We start from the raw sequence: 25,170 nt of genomic DNA on the forward strand, positions 1-25,170 counted from the left end.
TAGGGTAACCGAAGTTAGAGCTGGGAGTGCCCACGCATGCGCACAGTCGCCCTTCCTTCCCGTAACCTCAAGAAGAATGCAACCGGTTAAAAAAAAAAAAAAAAAAAAAGAGTGCCAGAATCCGAGTGCGCATGTGTAGTCACGCCAACACCAAGGCCGCCTCCGCCTTCTGTAAATCGGTCCGCAATCTCCTCTATAAACCTTGACCGGAAATAGTGCCCATTTCTGTAAACTTGACCTCGTTAACCAATCGTTGCTGGGGAGAGGAATGACAGCAGACTGGGATGGGCCGTCTCATTGGCTGGTTTGGGATACTGGGCGGGGCCAAGGGTCGTGGTGTGGCCAAAGAAAGGAGGCTCCAAAGCCCGGCAAAGTCGCAGCCGTGGGGGGAGGCGTGGCCCCGGGGATGGCCAAGAAGGTGGAGAGGGGGTGGGGCGCGGTCCCGGGGCGGGGCCGGGGCGGGGCGATCGTGGGCTCTGAGCACTGCGTTCGGCGGCCGGCGGCGGGAGATCGCTGGCCAGCGGCACGCCACACTTGCTTGGTTGGGGAGATCGGCGCTCAGCCGGTAGGTGACTGGGCGGGGCCGCAGTACCTGAAGCTGGGCACCAAGGGAGCGGCGGGGATGGGTCGTCCCCCAGTCCCGGGCCGGGCTGCGGCCTGGCCCGCCGCGCGGTAACGGGGAGGATCAGTGGTCCGGCATTGGCTTTCAGACCCACTCGCGCCGGATCCTGGACGCCCGGGGTGTCCGCCTGCGCGCCCTAGCACGCGCTGCCAGCGCCGCGGTCGCCCGGAGCCTGCAGGCCGAGCACCTCCGCAGGCCACACGTTCGACTCGATCGCGCATAGGGGCGCTCTGCTTCCCCTTCCCCAGTACCCTTGCTGCCGTGCGCAGCTGCCCCACCACCAGGTCCGCCCCTCATGCTTTGCGCCCTGGATGAACCCCTGAAGAAATGCGCACTCCCACCTGTTCTGGCCTTCCCTGGGAAGTGCTTGATGTCACACCCCATCAACGGCCACCCGCAGCATCCTCCCTTCTCGCTGACCGCGACCCATCGGGACTTTACCTGTCGGTTCAGATGGAAGCCCATCATGGCTCTGGCAACTTGCAGCCATTGGGCACCAGGCAGAAAGAGGCCAGTTGTACAGTGCAGATGCCCACCTACCCAGGAACCTCATTGTTGCTTGCTAACTTCAGAAAAAGTCTTTCCTTCCAAGTTGAAATTAAAATGTTGCTCTCAGCCCTCAAGGCTGGACTGGGGTGTGAATAAATTAATGTGGAGAGGATGAATGGAGAAAAGATACAGAAATCAGTGGTGTCAATGACAAAATTATTTTTAACTAGAGACAGTGAGCACCAATGACCCATTAAGGACTCTAAAAATGAATGAAATTAAATGATGAGATGGAACCATGACGCAAAATAGCAGACTAAAGTTTATTCCAGGAAAAATGTTGAAAACCCTGTGACTAAAAAAATAGTCTTTCTAAAAGATTAAAGGAAGATAGTATCTTAATATTAGTAATGCATTTTTTTGCTTATTATCTTCATACCTATAATCTTTTCCCTTCAGCCCTTTGTGTTCTATGATTGTCCAGTTTTATTGGTGAGGTACCTGAGGTGATAGGCATACATCTTGCCTGATGCCACATAGCTAACTGAGGGTGGGTGTCTCAGACTCCTAAATCAGGACCATGTAATAGCATTCAGATGGAGAAAGGATGGAGAAATGTTTGGTGTGAATTTATACTCTTAATGTGAGAGGACTCTTGCAAGATGCTTGTTGCTTAGGATGTATTTCAATTTTCTCTTGATGTTTCTAAAGTATTGTCAAAGTGAGTTTTTGGAGTGAAGCCAGGCTTCTGAGTTTCTCAAACACCTTTGAGACATCCTCATTTATTTGGAAGGGTGTGATGAACTTCTCAGAAGATGTCAAAAGTTAGGGTGTCTGCCTTTAAGTTTAGAAAGAAGTACCCAAGTATATGTACCCAGAAATATAATATGTACCAGTTTGTGAAATCAGACAGCAATAAGCTGCTAAGCTTTAGGTCATCTTCTGATTGTTTTCTGATTATAAGGAGCAGTTCTGAAGGGGGTTTTTGCCTCTGGTGTTGTCTGTTAGAGTTTGTGGGAGCGGCACCACTGAGACCCTGCCAAATGAGCCTTCATCTATTAAACAAAAATGTCTGGTTGAGCCGTTTCGCCTCAACAGATGGTAGTTTGGTTCCTCATTTTGGTCTCCTGGTGAACACTGACTCCTTTGTGATCTGCTTGGAGTGTTTATCACTTAATGCTGAGAAGAGGGCCAGCCCTGATTGGTTGTCCAGCCCTAGGTGACTGTTGTGAGCTTTTTGGTAAGTGATAAAGAATCATCTCTGGCTAGGATCTGGTGAGAGACCTGTAGAGGTGAAAAAGAGATAGAAACTTTATCAGAGGTTGTTTACTTGGTTTTTTGACCCCTCTTAAGAGTGTTGTATCGCTTTGGCCTGTCAGTTTTAGTTTCCTATTTTCTTCCTGTCTCAGTGGACAGCACATGGACTTTCCTAAGAGGCCCGCCTGGCTTGTGAAGAGCTGACAGATTCATCCTGGTTAGCTTCACAGATTTTCTTTCTGGGTAAAAGTAGAAATCTTAAAACTAAATTCTGTCCTAAATAAAAGGTTGCAATCAGCTTGATACACACACAACCAGTATATTTCTACTGATGGCTTCCATCATCTCATAGCTGTTTTTTTTTTTTTTTTCCTGGCAAAAGGTTAAAATGCAACTAAAATTATGCTTTCGTGATTAATAAGTCACTACCGCAGTTGTGTCTGATGCTTCCTGTTTGCCCCATTTTAGTATTTCAGTTAAACTGGAAACATCTGAGCATTATGGGCACTTTTGATGGCACCAGTGTGAAACTGGTGGAGAGGAGGACAATTCAGGGAGTGGATTGGGAAGCCATATGGATAAGTCAGCCCTCTGGGCTGGGCATACCAAGATCCCGAATAAGGGAAAGGAATGGGGGCTGAGAGTCCTCCCTGGGTCGGGTGAGCATTTAAAGTGTGAGAGCTCTGAGTTGACTTGGTGCTGCTGACAGCAGTAGATTAGAAAGGGAAGGCCAGACAGGCATGTGCGGAGATTGTATAGGAGAGCATTTCTGCTGCGCTGGGGACATTGAGGTGCGGGGTCCTTAGCTCTGGGCTTATTTTACTGCCCAAGTGACAATGCAGAAAAAGTAAGTTTTCCTCAGTGGCCTGTGTATTCTTCTTTGTATTCTGGTTTAAAAGATCCTCTTTCCTTCTTGCTGCTTTAAATCTTTATTTATTTATTTATACATACATATTGCAGATTGAACCCAGGGGTGCTCTACCACTGAACTATATTCCGAGCCCTTTTTGTTTTTGATTTTGAGACAGAATCTTGATAAGTTGCCCAGGCTAGTCTCAAGCTTGCAATCTCAGCCTCCCAAATTGCTGGGATAATGGGTGTGCGCCTGGCTGTTTGTTTTACATTCTTTAATCCCTTAGCACCCTGTTAAAAACCCCTTGAAATACGTGCATCAGGAGTAATTTTGTAGCCAGTCTTTATATTTTCTTACAGTACTTAATGAAGAAGCAGAGATCAGAAAAGTGAAGCCAATAAGAAGAAATAGAGTAGACAAGACTACTCAGGGAATCAATGTCTTGCCCAGAGTCTAAACTCACTTTTCCTGACATCTAATTCCTGTCAACTGCTTTTTCTAACTTGCTCAAGAAAGGATCAGGATTTGTGTTTGTTTTTGTTTTCCCCAAAACGTGACAATGTTTGAACCTAACTAAACCAAGCCAACTTTTCTATTGTAGCAATTATATAATTGATATATATAATCAATTTTCTATTGATTGATATTGCTAATTATTCAAGGGCTAAAAGATTAGTAGCCTGTCATCTAGACAAGTCTGCCTATGTCCATTTATTTACCAGAAAGTAAGACAGAGAGGTCAAGTGATCTGTTCAAAGCAATAGAGTCATTCCCGGTGTCCCTGTGTCAAGTGTGGTAGTTTTGGGCAGTCAGCACACACAGACTGGGGAGGGCGGGTCTGCTGCTGTCTGCCTGTGTGTCCTCAGGCAAATTGCTTCACTTCTCTAAGCATTGGGTGCCTGGTCTGTAAATGGGATAGGATACTTCATGGACTATTTTAAACAGAAAAAAAAAAAAAAAAAACAGAGGTGGTACTATAGTGTCTTGCTCAGTGCCAAATTGTTGTTGTTGTTGTTGTTGTTAGTGGTAGTAGTTGTTGTAGTAATAGCAGTAGTAGTAGTTGCTGATTACTACAGTGTGATTAGACCTGTTTTCTGTAAGATGATGTCAAGAAGAGTCAGATCGCCTGACAGGACAAGGAGGCATTTTCTCAGTAGGACCTCCAGGAGGCTGTTTCTCCGGCCTAGAGGTTTCAGCTGTCAACGTTCTCCCAGTTTTACACTAAATTCTGCCCTTACCACACTCTAAATGAGCCTTAAAAGGCCCAGGCTCTGTGCTGTCATAGTTGGCGATCCTAAGCAGTGGGCACCATCAGGACTTCCCAGGACTTCCAGCCTCTGGCAGAGCTGGGCCTGTCTAGGGACTCCCTGCTGTCCTGCATGAGCTAAGTAGGTTCCAGCACTAACTCTGAGGTGAAAAAAAAAAAAATGCTCTGTGGATCAAGATAAAAAATACTTGATCTTTTGGGGGTAGGAGGCAATATTTGGTTCTGTAGGGTAATATTCCCACCACCATTTGACACCCCCAGACCACCCCCTCTTTCTCCCTTAGAAAAATGTCTTATCAGCTTATCTCCACTACTTGGTCTGGGAGTCCTGGATCTGTAGAGTCAGGACTTATAGATTTCCCTTAAATTCTCAAAAAAAAAAAAATATATATATATATATATTAGACTAAATTTTTTCTTTCCCTGAATATAAAACAAAAATATAAACTCCCACCAGATGGATGTTCCCTTTAAATAACATTTTGTTTTCTCTTGGGGAAGCTGACTTGATGGCCGAAGAGTCATTTCTAAAGTGAACCTAGTTTTTAGAAAAAATAGATCACCGGATGTCAGGCTTCATGTGGAGCTCGGTTCAGATGAAAATGAAAGCAGCAGGCTCGCAGCAGCCCTCCCTTGGCTTCAGGCTGGAGGAGAGAGGCAGTGTTTGGACCCTGCTCAGTCACCGGCTGGCCCCACACTGCATTTGATAGGCGCCTTAGTCATTTTCCAAGCAGCTCTGCTTAGGTGAGCAGAGCACTTTCTCTGGAAGGTGAGTCACCCGTGCAGGGGTGTAGGTGACGGGTGATTTGTTCCCCAGCACAGTTGCAGAGGAAGTCCTGAGCAGACCTTGTTGAGAAGCTCTCTGCCAAAGATCACTCTCATTCCAGCCCAGGAAGCCAGCAGGAGGCTCTGGGCTTGCTGACTGACAGATGGCTCCCCTGGCGGGGGTCATGTGAACAAGGCACAAAGCCCAGATCAGCAGTGTCCCTATGCTCCTGAGTTGAGCCACCTTAAGGGTGGAAAATGGCTCACTTCCAGGGACAGTCAGCAAAGCAGCAGGAGGGGAGCTTTGGCCCCAGGGAGCTGGGAAATCCCTTGGCAGAAAGCAAAGAGATACAAACTGTACTTTGATATGAAAGACCTTTTGGGGAACCCTCTCCCCACTGCCTTCCTTCTAACTACCTGAGTTGGGGGCTTGCAAGAGCTCTGGTGATTGGAGAGGCTAGATTTCACCCTGACCTTGGGAAGCTTTTGGAATTCTAAGCCTGCCTCCACCTGGTTGTCCATGTTTCCAGGTCCAGTGTTTAAACTCAGCTTCTGCTGACTCTATTCCCACTAAAGTCACCATCAGGTGTCCATCAAGGTAGAGGTTTGTTCCTATTCTCTGTACTTGATTAATGCGGTTGGTGTTGAGTTGCACTGCTGATGGGTCAGGGACATCTATAAGCACAAGGTGGCCTTGACTTTATGGAGCTGCAACAGAGGAACTGTTATTCCCTAGCAAGTGTTCCAGTTTCCTGTCTCAGTCACAGACTCCTCCCCAGCTCCAGTGCCCACACCCCACCAGTCTAGCCTAACCAGCGGTCACTTTGGGCTGGCATGGCTAATTATCTTAGGCCCTAACTACTCTGTTAAGAAAATGGTTAGGCCAGGCACCATGGTGCATGTCTGTAATCCTAACAGCTCAGGAGGCTAAGACAGGAGGATCGCAAATTGAAAGCCAGCTTCAGCAATTTAATGAGGCTCTAAGCAACTTAGCAAGACCCTCTCTCAAAATAAAAAATAAAATAAGTGCTGGGGATGTGGCTCAGTGGTAAGCACCCTGGGTTTAATCCGTGCGTGCACCAAAAATTAAAAAAATCAAAATTTAAAAAAATAAAGAAGAAAGAACTATTAGCATTTGTACCCTCCCTGTTTTGCAGAAGACAAAATGGTGGCCCAGAAAAACTGAGCCAGTTGCCAAAAGATGCCCAGCTAGTTAATGGCCGAGCCTGAACTAAAACCTGGGCTCCTTTGAGCTGGGCTTTGCTGCCACTGGTCAAAGGAACTACTGCTGGATCAGGAATTTTATTTTGTTAACCGGCTCCTCCTTTTATTTCCTCTCATCAATCCTGTCTCTCTCAGCCTTCCTTCAAGCTCCACCAGGCCTAGAAAGGGTGGAGCCCAGCAGCTGCTGCCCTGTGTCTAAGAAAAAATAAACAGAAAGCTATTTATTTGGCACCCTCTTGTATGACGAGCTTTATGTAATCAAAAGAAGGCCAAGGTTGATAATACAGGTCTGGGCAGGGTTACCCGGAAGTCTCAAAGGTTGCCTGCACCTTTAAGGCATTTTCCAACCTTGCCAAGCAATGTCTGACCCAAAGTGGGCATTTGGTGACAATGGGTGATTGCTTGCAAGGCTCCCAACCCACCGGACACCTAGAAGCTCTTTCACATCTTTCTTCTGTAAAGAAATGGCATGTTGCCCATGGTGTACAGGTGGCTAGAAGAGCCAGAGTGCTCGGGCATCATCCCACCTGGATTCGCTGGGCTTCTGTCAGTGAGAGGCCCTTCCTTGAGGGCAAAGCATGATGTCATCTCCAGATGCTGGCCACCTATAAGTGCAAAGAGCCATTGTATCTGAGATCCACCACCCACCCCTTACTAACATTGACCTTTCCTTTAACTGGGACAGAATCAGTGTTCTAGTTGGTACACTGGAGAGACTTGAAAGGAAAGGGGGTATAGCCAGCCTCGAATGAGCATGCGATTGCCAATTAACATTATGCTTGGAGTCCTTTAGGTGAACCCAGCCCCTTCAGCCATGCCCAGCAGTCCCTCATGGCAGATGCTGTGCTTTGAGAAGCAGGAATAGCTCTACAGAGATAAACGTAAAAGACAGAGGTTGGTGTACCACCTCCCATGTGGCATGCATACGCACATCTGAGCCGGTGGACTTTGTCCGGGACACAAGGGTTATTTTCTCGTACATTAGGAATAATTGGGTCTCAGCTGGGTGTAGTGAGGCACACACATAATCCCAACAACTTGGAGGCTGAGGCAGAAGGAATCCAAGTTTGAGGCCAGCCTTAAGAACTTAGCAAGTCCATCTCAAAATAAGAAATAAAAAGGACTGGAGGTGTAGCTCAGCGGTAAAGTGCCCCTGGGTTCAATACCCAGTATAAGGAAGAAAGAAAGGAAGGAAGGGGGTCTCTGGGTCAGCATTTAGAAAAGGGACTGACAGCAGCCAGTTTACAGGACACTTTCTTGCTGGGGAGCTGTCAGAATATAACCTCCATGATATGGCCCCTTCTGCAGGGATCTAGTTCTTTCCCCTCCTGTGGGCCATACGATTAGACATCTCAGAGCCTGTGGCCTTCACTTATTCTTCAGGAGTGTGTCAGTCATTGTTTTATGCAGGGAATGTTTGCCAGGGTGTGTCAGTTGTGCCAGGCTCTGCAAATTGCAAGAAATTGGAGTTAAGGGTTTTCACCTTTATGGTGGTACAGAAGCAATACATATTCCGTTGAAATCATACTTCACATTTTGAATTTGATCTTTTCCCTGGGCAGCGACACATGGTAGGAGACTGTGGTGATGCTGGGCAGTGGCAACGAGCTGCAGCTCCCAGGCAGCCCTGCTCAATTGTTAGAGTGTTTGTCTAGCATGTATAAGGCCCTGGGTTCAATCCCCAGAACCACCAAAAAAAAAAAAAAAAAAATGTAATGGCAGTGGTTCAGGAGGCTGAGGCAGGAGAATCGTGAATTCAAAACCAGTCTCAGCAATTTAGAAAGGCCCTTAGCAACTTAGTAAGACCCTGTCTCAAAGTAAAAAGGGCTCGGGATATGACTGAGTGGCTAAGCACCCCTGGGATCAATCCCTGGTACCAAAAAACAAACAAACAACAACAACCACAAAAAAACAGGGCCGACCTCTCCCACCTTTGGAGGTATAGAGAAAAGGAGAAACCACACCTGCAAATCCCATGTGATTGGTGCCTCTCAGACTGAGTCATAGGCTGATAGCCCAAGACCTGAGAGTGATCACACTTCTTGATAACTAGGCCCACCATTCCAAGGCTTTTAGGCTTACCGCAGGGAAAGTTCTCACCTGACTTGGTTACTGTCATATTCCAGCTGGTCAGCACAGTGCCTGGAACATGGAAACTAACTGCTGCATAAGTATTTGTGAGCAGAATCACAAGAGTCAAATCTAAATTCCTCCCAGGAATTGGTCTGAGATCATCTGAGAGTTACACCCTGCTTCCAAGGTCTTTCCTTCCTTCCCAGGGGAGAACAAGAATGTGTCTTGTTATTATAAAAGGGACATGTCAAATGCACCCTGGCCACTTATGTCCTCAAGCTGGTCACTTGAGCTAGTTTGTCAGAGTATTTAGGCTGATGTCTGAAACTAGGTCATGATCAGGGTTCCACTGCCAAAGGGCAGAGTGGCCCATGTGCTTCCTTCCATCCCCCCCATGCCTTGGAAGTCTTCTGTGGAAAGCCAACTTATCTGGGTTTCTTGTTTATTCTGAAGTTCCTCAAACTAGTTCCTCAATTTCAGAACCAGTCACTAGTAACTACTGTGAACTTGAAATTTCCTCCCTTATAGGAGCCTGAGCCAGTCTTCATCTTCTCTTATTACAGGTAGACCCTGCCTGAAGCCAGTACGGCCTGTTAAAAACCAGATTTACAACCCCCAAAAGCAGGGGGTGGGGTTATATTTCAGAAAAATTGACTATATCCTAGGGTCCTGCTCCTTGTTCTGAATCTAATCTAAAAGGTCAAATAAGAGAGTTGCTTGTAATGATGGTCTCAAGGCTTGGCAATCATCAAATGCATTTTAAATGATGAAAGAAACTATGTTTGGCATGATTCTAGACTCAAGGACAGCAGATAGATAGATATTTGGAAACTGGTCATTGTTGAATGGTATATACTGCAGCCCCTACTGTATGCATGAGAATATTTAGTTACACAAAATATTCTAAAAAATTCCTTGCTGTTTTTTTGGGGGGAAGGGAGTGGGGCAGGGGTTGGAAGGGACTGGGGATGGAACCCAGGAGCACTTAACCACTGAGCCACATCTCCAGCCCTTTATATATATATATATATATATATATATATATTTTTTTTTTTTTTTTTTTTTGAGACAGGGTCTCACTAGGTTTCTGAGGCTGTCTTTGAACTTGCGATCTTCCTGCCTTAGCACCCTGACCCTCTGGAATTACAGGTATACACCACTGTGCCAGGCTCTGCTGCTTATTGTATAAAGTGAAGTACATGTGAGGTTGGTTTTTGTACTCACTACCATTTTCCCTCCTTGTTCTCCCACATTCCAATTGCAAATTGACCTCTGTGAAGCAATGATACTCCCTGGCACATGATTTCTTTTTGTTTTAGGCTGTCCCTGTGCATGGGATTTTATCATTAAATTGAAAATGCCATTGTAATGCTATTCTTTTAAAGTTTATCAAATGTCCTGTATCGGGGCCTAGAGACAAAGTATCGACCATATTTAAGACAATGGTAGTTGATACTGAAGGCTTTGTTATAAAAGAATAATAATATAGACAAGAAGATTAGAAGCCAGGAACAGTAATACACACCTATAATCCCAAGCTGAGGCAGGAGGATCACAAATTCGAGACCAGCCTGGGCAAGACTCTATCTCAAAATTTTAAAAGAACTGGGGATGTAGCTTAGTTGGTAGAGATGTTTAATCACTCTATAAGGAATAATGTCTGCCTAGCATATATGAGGCCCTGGGTTCAATCCTCCCAGTACTGGGGTTGGGTGGGATGGCCTGGAAGCAGCAGAATTATAAAATGAATGGCAGATTTGAACTTTGTCATAGAGTTGGTCCTTGGGATGGGCCCTGCGCTGGTCTAAAGAACACAGGCTTGCCTTAGAGTCTTTGCTCCCAATTTCTTTCTCCAGAACATTAAACTGGCTGTGTTCATGCTTCCTAATTAAGATGCTTCCTCCTGGGTCAGTCCCTGGGTTTCTCACCAACAAATCTTTGGCTTATGACAGCTTCTGCATTTAGGTCCCAATTTTAAAGTTTAGATCATTTGAAAGGGGATTCAGTGTCATGGCTAAGAGTACGTGTTTTGATGTAAAGTCCCCTGTGTAAATCTTGCCCTTGCTATTTCCCTGCAGTGTTGCCTTGGGCAAATTACTTCATCGACTGAGTCTGTTTCTTCCTCCATAAAGGGCTTTCTCGGATTTGTGAGGATTGATACACAGCAAGCACTAATAGTTGTCACTAGTTGGGAGCTGTGGCGCACACCTGTAATCCTAGCAGCTAGTAATCCTAGCAGCTCCAGAAGCTGAGATAGGAGGATCGTAATTTCAAAGCCAGCCTCAGCAAGGCAAGGCACTAAGCAACTCAGTGAGACCCTGTCTCTAAAGAAATAAATACAAAATAGGGCTGGGGATGTGGCTCAGTGGCCCAGTGTCCAAGTTCAATCCCCAGTACCTCCCCCACAAAAAATAGTTGCCATTATTAATTTGTATTATTATTGACAACCAGCATGTTGGTAGTGGAGACAGGCCAGATGGGGTCTACTGAATGTTCTTCAGAGGGTTGGTTGCTGACTGCTGTGCCCTTCTGCTCTCAGGATTCTCCTCCTCCTCCTCCTCCAACAGTGTGTAATAGACTTTCTGCTACTAGGGCTGCTGGCTAGAAACTGGGAGTGGGGGTGGATTTCAGCTCTGCATAGGCAAGGACTTGCAAATAACTTGCACTTCAAACATGGAAAGGACTGCTCATCTTAACAGCTTCCATCTCACTGGAGGAACATTATGCTGGTGCCAGGCACTGTATTGTATAAATTAAACATTGTTCGTATAGTTAATCATTCTGTAAAATCCTGTTAGGTAGGTTTGAGAATGCCTATTTTACGGATGAGACAAAGTCTCAGATTAAATAAACTGTGCCCTGGTGGTCACACACCAGAATGTTGAGGAACTATGATTGAAAGTTGGCTTTTGCAACTCCAAGGCCACACTGTTATATAGCCAGATAGCCGTCCCTCAGCATTGGTAAGAGATATGTTGGAACAGATTACCTCTAAAGGCCCTTCTGATCCTATGACCATTTTGGAAGTCCTCTATTTATTTATCCCTCTACCCAGTTTGCCCCCAACCCCAAATACCTTGAGGGCAAGGATCATCTTTCCAGCAATAACCAGTGTGTTTGGGAACCACTGTCTGATGCTGCCTACTTGCCCAATCCATAAAAAAAGGAGAAAACAGTCTGCTAACAAAAGACTCACCCAGAAATTCCAGCCCCCAGGATTTACCACTTACAGTTACTCATATAAATATACAAAAATGTGATAAGGGTGGGCCTTTTTGAACTGTAAGTGAAAAATATGGCTCAGTGGCACAGCACTTGTCTAGCATGAACAAGGTTTTGTCTTTGATCCCCAATACCACAAAAAAAGAAAGAAAGAAAGAAAGAAAAAGAAAGTGAAAATTTAATTAGTAACAAACTCCATCCATAGAAAAATAGGTGGAGAAATGATGATATATCTGTAGCAGGAATCTCAGGAGCCATTTTTTTTTTAAGTGAAATATTAATTGGGAGACTGAGACTGGAGGATCATAAGTCTAAGACCAGCCCAGGCCTCAAAATAAAATAAAAAGGGGTTGGGGATGTAGTTCAGTGGAAGAGCACTTGTCTAGTTTGTACAAAGCCTTAGATTCCATCCCCATTACCACAAAAAATGAGACAGATCTTTATGTACTGAAATGCAAATTAAGTGAAGGTAGTAATTTATATAATATCAGGCATTACATTCCCTTCTTTATCTAAAATATAGTGCCATCCTATATATTTTTTTAACTTTTACTTTTTTATATATATCTTTATTTTATTTTTATGTGGTGCTGAGAATCGAACCCAGTGACTCACGCATGCTAGGCGAGCACATTACCACTTGAGCCATATCCCCAGCCCCTGTATGTTTATATATGTAGAGTAATGGAACTAGAAGGATTTACACAAAGCTTAAATATTTCTTATGTTTCAGGGAAGAGGGAATTCTTCAGGGATTTTTGTTAGGTTTAGTTTTTTATTGTTGTTTTGATTTATAGAGCACTTATGTATTGCTTAAATTTTAAAACGAACAAGTATTTTGTATTTAAAAAAAGTGAATATCGTATTTATTTATTTATTTATTTATTTATTTTGGTACTGGGGATTGAACTCAGGGGCACTCGGCCACTAAGCCACATCCCCAGCCCTATTTTGTACTTAATTTAGAGACAGGGTCTCACTGAGTTGATTAGCACCTCCCTGTTAATGAGACTGGCTTTGAACTCCTGATCCTCCTGCCTCAGCTTCCTGAGCCGCTAGAGTTACAGGCGTGAGCCACCGTGCCCAGAAAGATTTTATTTTATTTTATTTTTTAAGAAAAGGAGGGTTTGAGATCATATGTAAGCAAGGTAGGGGAGACTAGCCAAAAAACTTTCCCCCCGGGGCTGGGATTGTGGCTCAGCGGTAGAGCGCTCGCCTAGCACGGGCAGGACCCGGGTTTCATCCTCAGCACCACATAAAAATAAAGGCATTGTGTTGTGTCCATCTACAACTAAAAAATAAATATTAAGAAAAAAATGGGCTGGGGATGTGGCTCAAGCGGTAGCGCGCTCGTCGGGCATGCGTGCGGCCCGGGTTCGATCCTCAGCACCACATACCAACAAAGATGTTGTGTCCGCCGAGAACTAAAAAATAAATATTAAAAATTCTCTCTATCTCTCTCCCTTCCTCTCTCACTCTCTCTTTAAAAAAAAAAAAAAAAGGAAAAAAAAAGCTTGCCCCGGGGATAAGCCTAGGCCAGCCCTCCAATCCCAGCCCTTCATGCCAGCAGCAGAGGAAGGACCAGTGGTTTTCTCTGTGGTCCAGTTCTTCTATATTTGCCACTCTTTGGGGCCATTCATCCCAAGAGCATCCCTGACATTCAGCCTGAGCAAGGCCTGTAACCACTGCATACGTTCATCACTGGATGATGACAGATAACAGCAAGGCAGTGGCCATCAATTTGAGGGCAGCTGATGGAGCTGTCTCCGAGCACCTTCCTTCTTGAGTCACAACTGATAAAACTCACAGCCCCCAGGGGAACAAGAAAGAGAGTGAAATGAAAACCAAAACCATCTCCAGCCTGTTGTTTAAGTAACCCAGCTGCCAGAGCTCAGTGACCACCTCAAAGGTAAGGTTTCATGTGCGCCTGCGCGTGCATGGGGGGGAGGGCGGCTCACCCCGAATTTATCAAGCCCCCTCACAAAAATGACCACGTCTCCTAAGTCCTTATCCCATACGAGGAGATCCATTTTTAGTTGTAGCTTGTTTTCATTATAAAAGTAATACAGAGAACATCTGTGGAGGGATATACAAGAAACTAAGGGGGATCCCCTCAGAGGAATGCGGGAAGGGTGGGAGGGACTTATGCTTCATGTTATGTTTTTTCTGTATTTTTTTAACCACTTGAAAACATCTATTAAAAAAAGTGAAAACTGAGAAGACTAACACATACTTACTGGAAAAATTTAAAAACTATAAAAAATATTAAAACATCCATAAACCTACCACCAAAAGAGAACCATTGCTCTATGTCTGGGCTGGGTATCTATTTTTTATGAATGTTAATATACTATATAGACTTGGGGGGCATACTTTAGATATAATTCTGTGTCCTTTTTCTGTTAACATTGTATCCCATAGGCATTTCTTCATGTTAATAATTATTTATAAACATTTTAATGGCTAGGCAGTGATTTCGTTAATAATTACCTTTTGTTTCAGTTTTTTACTATTATAAAAATACTCTATAAACTCTTTGATTATGCATCTTTCTCTGTGTTTCTATTTGTTCCATACCTAGATGCAATTCTGACTTGTACACACACAAAAAGTAGCTGTCATCTCTTGGTATAATCCCTGATATCTTTCAGCTGCATTATTTTGAAGAGTGAAAGGGGGTGAGTGTGTGATTAAGGGCCAGGGTGAGGGTGAGGAGAGAGGTGCTATTAGCAGTCAAAAAAGGGGGGCCAAGCTGTTGGGAGGGGCTTCCTGGAGGTGGAAGGCCTGAGCTTGCCTGTGAAGAATAAGTAGGAAGTGCGGGTGGGGGGGGCATGAGACCCACAGAGTTGAGTAGTTAGGGGATTGGGGAGAGGTTAGACTAACCAGAGTCAAAGTTTCCCATGTTTCGGAAACAGTGGTCAGATAGATTGTAGACCACAGACTTGGGACTGGTCCCACAATCAGTGCCAACAGATGTCTTTGAGCTTGAAGTTGTCTGAAGGACATGTTTTGGGATGAGCTCAGGAGGGTGTGGATGGGCGGAGATCAAGGAGAAGCTGGAAGTGGGTGAGATCTGTGCTGGTAGAACAGATGTGAGGTGATTGCTTTGGGCATCTGAGGGGGCTTTGTATACAGAAGCAGTGTTTCTGTACACTTGGGCCTCCTGATCCCAGACATGCGGTGAGAATTGGAGGACAGTCATAAATTGTATTTACCCTGCAGTTTGGCCTGTGGAATTGGCAGTAAGACCATTTTTTTTTTTTTGTGGGCATGTCAGATTTTGGCTTTGTTTTTATTTTTTTCATAATTGATCGGGAAGACTTTAATGATTGATGAACTGTCATATTTCATATTCTCTGTAATGGGAAATGCATATGCAGAAATTGCTCTCCTGGGAAGCAGACTTCAACCTGGCCTAGGAGCAGGTTCCAGATGCTCCTCCAGCTAAGTTTCACTGAAAGTGCCCAACCCCGGGGATGCCCCTGCCTCCTTTCTAGTGATCACTTGCCCACTCTGTCTCCACCTGAGAGAAAAAATCAAGCAGGCCTTCCAGCTTATAATGGCATTGTGCCAGCTTGGCATGAGGGTTCTGCATCACAAGCCATATTTTCTTGTGATGCCCAGCATCCCCCATCTCCCTGTGAGGTCCCCCATCTGCAGCTCTGCCCCCAAGAGTAGAGAATAGTGCAGAATTTTAGCCCCCTCATTTTTCTGAGAATAAAGCGCTGACCATATATGAGGACTAAGTGCACTTGCATGGCCTGGTACCTCATCTTCACCTGCAGTGTCATCTCCTGTGACTGTGTGGCTTAAGTTTACTCACCCACAGCTTCAAGGCATTTGTGATCCCTACTCACACTCACCTCTGGGCCTTAGCTTGCTGTGCCTTCTACCTGGAACACCCTCTCTTTTTCTTGGGCAATTCTTGACTTTCCCAGTCAAGGCTGGGTGTCCTCCTTGTGCCTGCTGCATGTCTCTGTTCCCATGCTCCTATATGCTATATACCTCCCCAGTGTCCTCCAGCACCCAGCACACCCAGGGCTTGCCCCAGGCCGGTTGTGCTCTAGGACCCTAGAGTGCTCTGAAGTTGAACAGGACACGCTGATTGATGACAAGACCTTTCCACCAAAAACCTCACCCACCCTGCCTCCAGCCATGGACTCTGAGGCTCTTTGTTGGGTATCTACTAGTGAATGTTAGGTCTTTGTGTCATAAGTATTCTGTCCAGTGTGAATATTACATGTTTTTTGGTTAGTTTGGCCTAGCATCTCTCCTCCCATCCCTCTATTTTCAAACTCTTCTCTATAATTTTGTGTTGATTCTTTTAGTCAGCATCTAACTATACCCTTTAAAATTCTGGTTTTTTTTTTTTTTGGTTTCTTTGGCTTGGGGCTTGGTTTTTTTGTTTTTGTTTTTTATTTTTGTTTTTTGTTTTTGTACCGGTGAGGCTGGCTTTGAACTTGAAATCCTCCTGCCCCAGCCTCCCAAGCCACTGGGATTACAGGCATGCACCATCACTCCCACCTAATACGTAAACATTTTCATATATAAATTTTCCAAAAAGCCAAGGATCTTATTACCTTTTATCCACTGAACAACCCACTCTACCCTTTTTCCTTATTCTTGTCTAGATTTTAATGTTTAAACTAATTTTTTATCCTCAGTTGTTAATTAAATTGGCCGACATGAATTGCATCAGTTCCCGTGCGTGATGTTTCTGGCATCAAATTTCTTTTCTCTGGTTTACTTTTATTTTTTTCCAAAGAACATCCTTAAATGTTCTTTCAGTAAAGGCAGCCCCATGTTACTGGGAATTCTTGGGTTTTTTACATGTATATTGTGTGTGGATTTTATGATTTTTAATAAAGTTAAAAATCATAACACCTCAGGAACATACTGATGCAATTCAACTAGAAGTCTGACCTGTTCATTGCTGATTCAACCTTTACTGATGAGACCGTTCTTTCTTAGTTCTTGTGTTTTCTGTCTACAAGGGCTGAGAAATTACTACCAACAGTGGATGGGAAGATCCTATGGGTAATAATATTCACATAGCTAATAATACTGCTCAGTTCTTAGATGTTCCAGATACCATAGTCAACAAGCTTTTATTCTAGAGAAGAACTTGCCATCCTTGGTTCGTGGGGAATGGGCCAAGAGTGTCCTGGTTGAAACGTTAACTCCCTACTAGGTGCTTTAATTGTGTAAATTGAGCCTTCATTTGTTCTGGCATGTAACTTACCTCTCTAAGCCTTAGGGTTTTTTCATCTGTAAAATGGGAACAATAACACCAACCTTGCAGAGTTGCTGTGAGGTGCATCAGTAATGCAGGTAAAGCACCCAGCACAGCGCACAGCACATGGAAGTGTTTGAGAGTTGTGGTGGTTATTGCCTTCCTGGCATTTAGGAGATACTTCGCGATCACTTGCTGAGTGAACGCAGGAGGCTACCATAAAGGCTTCACCAAGGAGATAGGTCTGAAAAAATATCTGAGATTTGCGCATACATATAGAAGAGGCAAGAAGGTATTCTCTGTGAGAGGAATGGGGACAAGGAAAGGAATTAGGGACTTAACTGCCATGGCTGCCCAGCTATTCAAAGAATCAGTTCGGCTGGAAAGAGGCCAGGCAGGGGTTCAGGGAAGGCAGGCAGGACAGAAAAGGGGGCCAGGGCTGGGCCTGTGTGGAGACTTCGGGTCCTTCTAGTCAGACTGGCTCACTTGACCCTGGCACTGGCCCTTGTTCCCCCTTCCTGCACAGCCCCTCATTTTTGATGGCAGGAGCTTGCCCAGCGTGGCCTGATGGCCAGGCAAGCTGAAGACTGAAAAGAGGAAGCATCAGGATGACACTGGTTTTCAACCAATATCTTATTGAGGAAGTTGAGTCATTCCACTTCTGCTATTACCCTCTCTGGGCATTCAAAGAAGGGCAGGGTTTTATTTCCAGATGAAATAGGCGTGAGAAGGATTTGCTCTGGACCCTCCGTGGGCATTTTGAGATGGCCCTGTAGGGCAGATATTTGCATTTCTTTTTCATATATGGAGAACCAAGGATCCAAGTATGGGTGCCATAGCCATAAGTCACCTGCAGACACCTTGGTTACAGGCTGCCAAAACAGAGGAGTCACAGTAGCCAGGTGATAGCACTTAGCAGCCTGATAAAGGGGAAGGGAATGAACATTTATTTAGCATTGTCTATTGGCTGGGCCAATTGGTTGGCATTTCATGTATTGTAATCTCTCTGAACCCTTGAAACAACTCTGAAGAGGCTGAGAGAAGTCGGGGGTGCTGCTCAAGGTTAATGCGCAGGCTCAGGAGGAAGCAGCTAGGCCCCACCTCTTTATTCCATAGCTGCAGAACTTTCCTGCCACACCACTCTAGGCCATACCTTCACATCTAAAAGTGAGATTGGTAATGGTAGGTGCTTAGTAAATATTGACCATTGTTGTTCTGGATTGGAGACACCCAGGCCACAAATTATTCTGACAAATCTGTTATGTTCTCAGAACTAGAAGGAACTCAGAAGATTTCCAAGGCCAATGATTCTCAAACTCTTTTCTTCAAGACCTGGATTCTTCAGGGGTCCTTGGTGGTTGGAGGAAGTGGAGCAAGTAGAAGTCTTGCCCACCTCCCTGAACCAGAGCCACTAACATAAGACACATGCCAGTTGCTTGCTTTATATATAGATTGAGGTGGAATTTCATTCCACAAAAATGGCCATACTGCACTTTTTTTAAAAAAAGTTGCCAAGGCTAGATAACCCCATAACTTCTGGTTCCCAGTTTGGCATTTTCATTGTACTGTGCACTTACTAAAAGAGGGAACTGAAATATGATTCATTTTAGAAAGGTTATCTTCTATAAAGAGCAACGGTTAGGACATTATTTTTGTATCTTCTAGTGAATCAAAAACTCATTTAGCCTAAACTTTATTCCTGTCCCAGAATCCTAAGAAAAAAATTTTGCTGTCAGAGAAAGTTTTGCTGTCACAACCTCAGATCAGCATGACCTTGGAACTTTCTGCAGGGATGGAAATGTCTTCCATCTGCAGCGTCCAGTGTGGGAGCTACTCTAACAGACTGATTTTTAAATTTTTCTTGATTTTAATTAAATATAGCTACGTGTTGCCAGGCACTACCATTTTGGACAGTGCAGCCTTAGAGTATAGAGCAGGGGCCAAATGACAATCCCTGGCCCCTTGATATCAGAATCAGCCAGAGAACTTGCCGAAAGTACAGATTCTGGGCCTAATGCCCAGTGACTCTGATTCAGCAGGTCTGGGATGAGTGCGTTTTAAGAACTCATTTGGTTATTCTATTTGCACTCAGATTGGAAACTTGCATTATGTGAGCTCTTGGAATGAAAGAGGAGAGCCAGAATCAGCCATCAAGTCCTGGCCCTGAGCTTCTAGGGAGACTGGAGCAACCTTCCCGGGGAATGGCAGACCCTTAGCAAATGTGTTGAATGCCATGGGCCTATTCCCTGGAAAAAATGCAAATTGCATTTCATTTCTGGGACTCACAGACATCCTTGAACTCAAACTAAGAGCTCCTCTTACAGATATGGCCCAGGGTAAGTCTGGTACCACCCCAGACATTCCTGCCTCCAGACTTCTGCTGGGGTCATCAAAATATTGCAGAAGGAAATTAGGCAGTGTACATGCATCAGGCCTGAAAGAATGCTGAATGAATACTGCTCCTTTTCTTTCTTCCTTTGTTTTGGGGGCTTGTGGGTGTGGCTATTGCCACTGCTCTGCCCTTTTTTTTTTTTTGGTTGTGGGGAGTACTGGGGATTGAACTCAGAGGCACTCGACCACTGAGCCACATCCCCAGCCCTATTTTGTATTTTATTTAGAGGCAGTTGCTTAGCACCTCAATTTTGCTGAGGCTGGCTTCAAACTCATGGTGCTCCTGCCTCAGCCTTCCAGGACGCTGGGATTACAGATGTGTGCCACTGAGCCCAGCTTGCCCTTTTTTTTGGGGGGGGGGTACCGGGGAATGAACTCAGGGGCACTCAACCACTGAGCCACATCCCCAGCCCTGTTTCATATTTTATTTAGAGACGGGGTCTCACTAAGTTGCTTAGCACCTTGCCATTGCTGAGGCTGACTTTGAACTCGAGATCCTCCTGACTCAGCCTCCTAAGCCGCTGTGATTACAATCATGTGCCACACGTTCTGCTGCCCTTTGCTTTTAATGGGATACTGAGAGCAGGGGCTGAAGAGCTGGAGATGGGGATGCAGCTGGGAGAGCACAGTGGAGCAGGATCGTGACTTGCCCTAAAGACCAAGGTGAGGTATAGAGGCTCCCACTTAGTCCTCACTCCCCACATGCTGGAGGAGGAAGAAGGAGCAAAGCTGTAGGGCTGTGAGCTTGGGGAACAAGCCAGTGACCAAAACCCAGGGCTGGGAAGGCCACCTGGCCAGCAGTCCAGGGATGAATAGAGAACCCTGAGTTTTGTGGACCAGACCATAGAGAAGCTGGGAGGGAGGGAACGAGTCGTGTAGACGTGTATGTGCAGAAGAGCTGCCATCGGGCCAAAGCTTCCAGAGAACAGCCTCTTGAACTTGGAGGCTGTCTGTGAGGGTCTGAGTCATGGTCATGTGGCATGGGAAAGCCAGCCACAGGAGCAACTTTGCCGCTCCCAGGCCATGGTTTTGTGCCCCTGGGAGGTGAGTGACAGCCTGTTCTCCCTGTGCCCTTCACAGGTCCTGATGCTATCTGCTGGGTCAGCTTCTCAATAGCCTCCCTTGTCTCTCTGCCCGCCAGGCTGAGTGAGTCATCAGGACGTGCACAGGAGGCTCTGAGCTTGGCGGCTCGACCTCGGCCTCAACTTCTCCCCAGAGAGAGAGGGCCTGGCTTGCGCGTGGAGGGAGGATCAAGGCTCCTGGCCTGCTGCCCAGCCAGCCGTCAAGATTTATGTGTGGTTCCTGGGACTAAGGGAGTGCCCCATAGCCTCTCTGGAGGAGCTTCAGCTCAGGATCAACTTTCCAGAACATAGGCTATCTGAACCTGAACACAGCTAGGCCTCTGAACAGCTAGGCGCCCACTCAGCCTCATTTTACTCTTTCATCAGCTTTGCTATCTTCATTCTTGGTGGTCAGGGTCATCCTGACTCTGAAGGTCAAGGAGAAGCACTCCTGGTCCTTTGATTCCTTTGTTCAGCCAACAGCAGTTGTCTCCTTAGTACCCCGCTGTGTTATGTACTGAGGATGCCACTGTGTTTAGGGGCCCTTCTCCCCTCTGCAATCCCCTGACTAAAGTGATTACATGAGTGCCCCCCTCCTTGTGTTTGCCCATAACCCAAGAGATGTGGGGAATAGGCACAAAATCTAAAGGGCCTAGGGTCTGGGATTTAGTTGGTGAGCTGGGTAACCTCAGGTTAAGTCTCTATGTAATGAAGACACAGATTCTGTAATTGAAAACGAGGAGATCAAGTAGCATTGACCTCCCTGTAACTGTAAGCACACCTCTACTACTGTTCGGTTTGGAGGTTTTTTAGTTTGTTCTTTTTTCCTCCTTTTAAACTTTTTTGTAGCTGTAGATGGACAGCATGTCTTTATTTTAATTTGTTTATTTTTATATGGTGCTAAGGATGAACCCAATGCCTCACACCTGCTGCAGCCCCACCCCTTTTAGTTTGTTCTTAGGATCACACTTTCCCTGGTAAAGAGGCTGAGAAAGATAAGATCTACTCCACACCTTAGATCAGTTCTTCTCTGGAGGAGGGGGCCTTGGGGCAGTGTATAGGGCGATGAAAGAAATTACAAAAATTAGCCTTCCCTGGAGGCCTTTGGCCAGTTTGAAAGCCAGAACAGGGCTGGGGATGTGGCTCAAGCCGTAGCGCGCTCGCCTGGCAAGCGTGCGGCCCGCGTTTGATCTTCAGCACCACATACAAACAAATATTAAATATTAAATATTAAATATTAAATATTAAAATTAAATATTAAAAAAAATTCTGAAAGCCAGAACACCCTTAGACCTTTTAAGATGGCCAGTCATGGTGAGGTTGCCCATCTGGCCTGCTCAGCACCTGGCCTCAGGAAGCAGCCATGTCTGCTGGAAGCTGGAGCTGCTTTGAGTTGAGAGCCAGGCAGCCCTTGAAGGCTGAGATCCAAGGAACAAATTAACAGCTCAACCAACCCCTCCTACCTCCAAGTCCCACCTCCCAGCCCAGGGCTATTTTACATAGTAATCTGTGGGAAAAGATAAGTGAGGCAGATTAGAAGTCTGGCCTGGTGTTCTTCAGCTTCCGAAATCTTGTTACAACCTTTGGGCCTGACGGAGCAGAAGGCCAGAGGGTTAGTTTTGTCTACCTGTGGCCTGCCTTTCTTCCTCAAGAACAAACAAAGGCATTTACCTGATTTAATGGCATTATAGCAGAGAAGACTACACCTGTTAGTGACAGCTTTAAGACTGACCTGTGATCCGAAGGCAATTATTAAAAACCTGTCCGCGTTTGGTTCCGTCTTAGGCTTTGTCTAAAGCAAGACACACCCTAGCAGGCCCTGCCTTTAAAAAGTCCCTGTCTTTAAAAGAGGTTTCCAAATGCTAACAATCTCACACTGCCCCCCCCCCCCCCGCCCCCGTCCCCTTTCAGGATAATTGTGGTCTCTGTGCTGTTTATATGGATGGTCAGCAGCATGGGGCTGCTCTCCCCTGCAGCTTCCTTGGGAAGGCTCAGGGCTGGTGAAGAGGATCCCAAGACAGATTCCCCATGCTTTGACCTCAGATTTCTAGAAGTATTGGTTGGTGTTGGGTTTCCAATATAAATGCCACTACTAACACTGCCTAAAAGAAAAATGATATCTAGAAATTTTCAACGAGTGAGTCTGAACAGTAGAGGAAAAAGCATGTCAATCCCTTTTGGAGAACACACTCATATGCATCTTGGGAAAGGAGCCACGTGCTGAGCACCATTGCAGATTGAGTATTAGACTTTGTAAGATATACATACACATATATACTGTATATATGTATGTATTATATATGAATATATTTTTATACATTTATGTGCTGTGTATCAACATTTTGATCAATATTGGATCAGATAATATAACAATGGCCCCATTAAATAATGTTGTCTAGTGACTCATAGCCATTATAGTGGTGTATGTACATTCTATGCCGTTCACACAATGGTTAAGCTACCTAAGGATGTGTTTCTCAGGACATATTCCCATCATTAAGCGATGCAAGGCTATGCATGTATCTACCTCTTGTGAGGGAATAACATAGTACCTTGATTTTGTCCACTTTTTTTTTTTCTGGAGAAAAGGCACTGTGGGCTGCATAGACATGTCCTCTGTGAAGGCAAGGCTTCTGTGGGGACGAAGAAGTGATGGTTTGGAGGTTGGGAATCACTGCCTGTCCTGGGGAAAGAGTTTGCCAAACAACAGACCATTCCGTTATTGTAAAGGGCAAGAAGCATCCAGGCCTGATGTTTATATTGTTGCTGTCCCAGGGGGAACAGGCTGGAATCCTCCCTGTTGGCCTGGCACAGGAGTAATTTATGTCGGGGTACCTGTGGGGGTCAGGATCACACACTTGGAACATGTGTAGATGAGAAGGTTGACTCCTTGGCCACTTGCAATGTTTGAAGGTTGTGTGCATGGCATGAAGAAACAGAGACCATTTGTCCCCTGTGTCTTTCCTGACCCCTGAGCCTGCCTTACACCCACCCCACTAGGGCCTGAGCTTAGGAGTGACCTGCTCTGTGTTGGTTCTCCTCAGGGTGAGAGTGAGCCTGGGAGATGGCAGTGATGGAAGTGGCCTGCCCAGGCGCCCCTGGCTCAGCCATCGGGCAGCAGAAGGAGCTGGCCAAGGCCAAAGAGAAGACGCAGTCACTGGGAAAGAAGCAGAGCTGCGTCTACAAGCTGGAGGCTGTGGAGAAGAGCCCCGTGTTCTGTGGGAAGTGGGACATCCTGAATGACGTGATTACCAAAGGCACAGCTAAGGAAGGCTCTGAGGGCGGCCCAGCCGCCATCTCCATCATCGCCCAGGCTGAATGTGAGGGCCTGGATTGCAGTGGGCATGGGGCACAGGGGCGGGCTTGCAGGTGGGTGGCTGACCACAAATAAAGGCCAACCTCAAGGCCCCCTTTGAGAGAGCAAGATCAGGGTGACCACTTCATAACGTTCTCAAAAGACACCTTGGGAGTCTAATCCCCAAATCAATATGAACTGGGAATGATAAAAGTGCCCGGATGGAACACTGAGCTGGGGCATAGGCTGTGTCCATCGTTGTAACCAGAGCAGAGGAAGAAAGCCAAGAGGAAAGAGCACTAGGAGGATCCTCAAGCAGGCCACTAACCTCTGCTGTGATCTTGAGCAGCCCAGGTGTCTGGAGAGGCCCAGACAGGAAAAGCCAGGTTTCCTGGAAAGCCCCACCGGGGCTTCAGGCCCTTCACCACTTTCCATCAGAGTGGCCCCACCCCAGAGAATGAGCACCCTCCTCTCGGGTCTGCTGGACCAGTCTAGGGGCAGTCAGGCACTGCAGGGTGAGGCCAGCATGGCCCTTTCTGTTTCTAGCCCAGATGCCTTGGGCTGACTAGTAATGGCAGCTACCACAGAGGCAGAAACTCCAGGAGGGCTGGGGAGGGCCAGGATCCCCCTCCTACTGTGTCACCTCACCTTCAACCCAGGAGCCGGACAGCTGCTGGTGGCGTTTCCCCACATAGACACAGCCTTTGTCTCCCACTGCCTTCTGGTTGGTTTTTGAGGTGAAAGAATATAAATTAGTGAAGACACATGTATACATAAACATGAATGTATAATAGCTTATATTTGTTGAGCCACCACCGGGTGCCAAGCACTGTTTGAGTATTCAGGTGGCCTGTCTCACTGAAGCTTCACAGTGTAGTGAGGTGGGCACCGTACAGCCCCCATCTTGTAGATGTCCCCTCTGTTCTTGACCAATAAACTGGAGGGAGGGTGACCACAAGGGAGAGAAGGAAGCTTGTCTGGGAGATGAGCCAGGTGAGCTGGGAGGGGAAGGAGGAGCCCCCAAGTGGGACTGTCTCTAAAATCTCTCTCCTAAGTGCTGAATTCCTGATCTTTCTCTTCTTTCTGCTAATCTAACCCTTTTTCCTTGACTTAAAAGGTGAAAATAGCCAAGAGTTCAGCCCCACCTTCTCAGAACGAATCTTCATCGCGGGGTCTAAGCAGTACAGGTAAGAAAGCATGCTGGCACAGAAAGGGGACACTGCCAGGTGTCCACCTCTCCAAACGCCTGCCCTGGCTGCTCCCCACCACCCCTGGCTCCCTGCTCAGCACCTGGGCTCAGCCCCTGGCAGCCGCCCAGCTTTCCCAGCCGAGCCACGCTGTCAGCCAAGCAAGCTTTGCAGAAGTTCCCCACAGCTCACAGAGGACTCCTGGCTCCCATCAGCTTGACATTTTATTTT

The 25,170-nt window shown here is 46.0% G+C and overlaps 1 protein-coding gene across 2 annotated transcripts in view; it reads left to right on the top strand.

Annotated features, from left to right (window-relative positions):
- Nucleotides 1-450: 450 nt before the first annotated feature.
- Nucleotides 451-25,170, top strand: part of Map3k14 (mitogen-activated protein kinase kinase kinase 14) — a 42,736-nt gene continuing 18,016 nt past the window's right edge. The window contains exons 1-3 of one of the 2 annotated variants that reach the window (XM_005328141.5): nucleotides 451-565; nucleotides 23,502-23,777; nucleotides 24,870-24,939. In XM_005328141.5, the coding sequence (XP_005328198.2) occupies nucleotides 23,522-23,777; nucleotides 24,870-24,939 (326 nt within the window). In that variant the 5' untranslated portion in view covers nucleotides 451-565; nucleotides 23,502-23,521. The remainder of the gene's footprint in view (nucleotides 566-23,501; nucleotides 23,778-24,869; nucleotides 24,940-25,170) is intronic. The other variant, XM_078041943.1, reaches the window with a different exon arrangement.

Source organism: Ictidomys tridecemlineatus, chromosome 3 (genome assembly GCF_052094955.1).
Source record: "Ictidomys tridecemlineatus isolate mIctTri1 chromosome 3, mIctTri1.hap1, whole genome shotgun sequence".
In the NCBI taxonomy this organism is placed as follows: Eukaryota; Metazoa; Chordata; class Mammalia; order Rodentia; family Sciuridae; genus Ictidomys; species Ictidomys tridecemlineatus.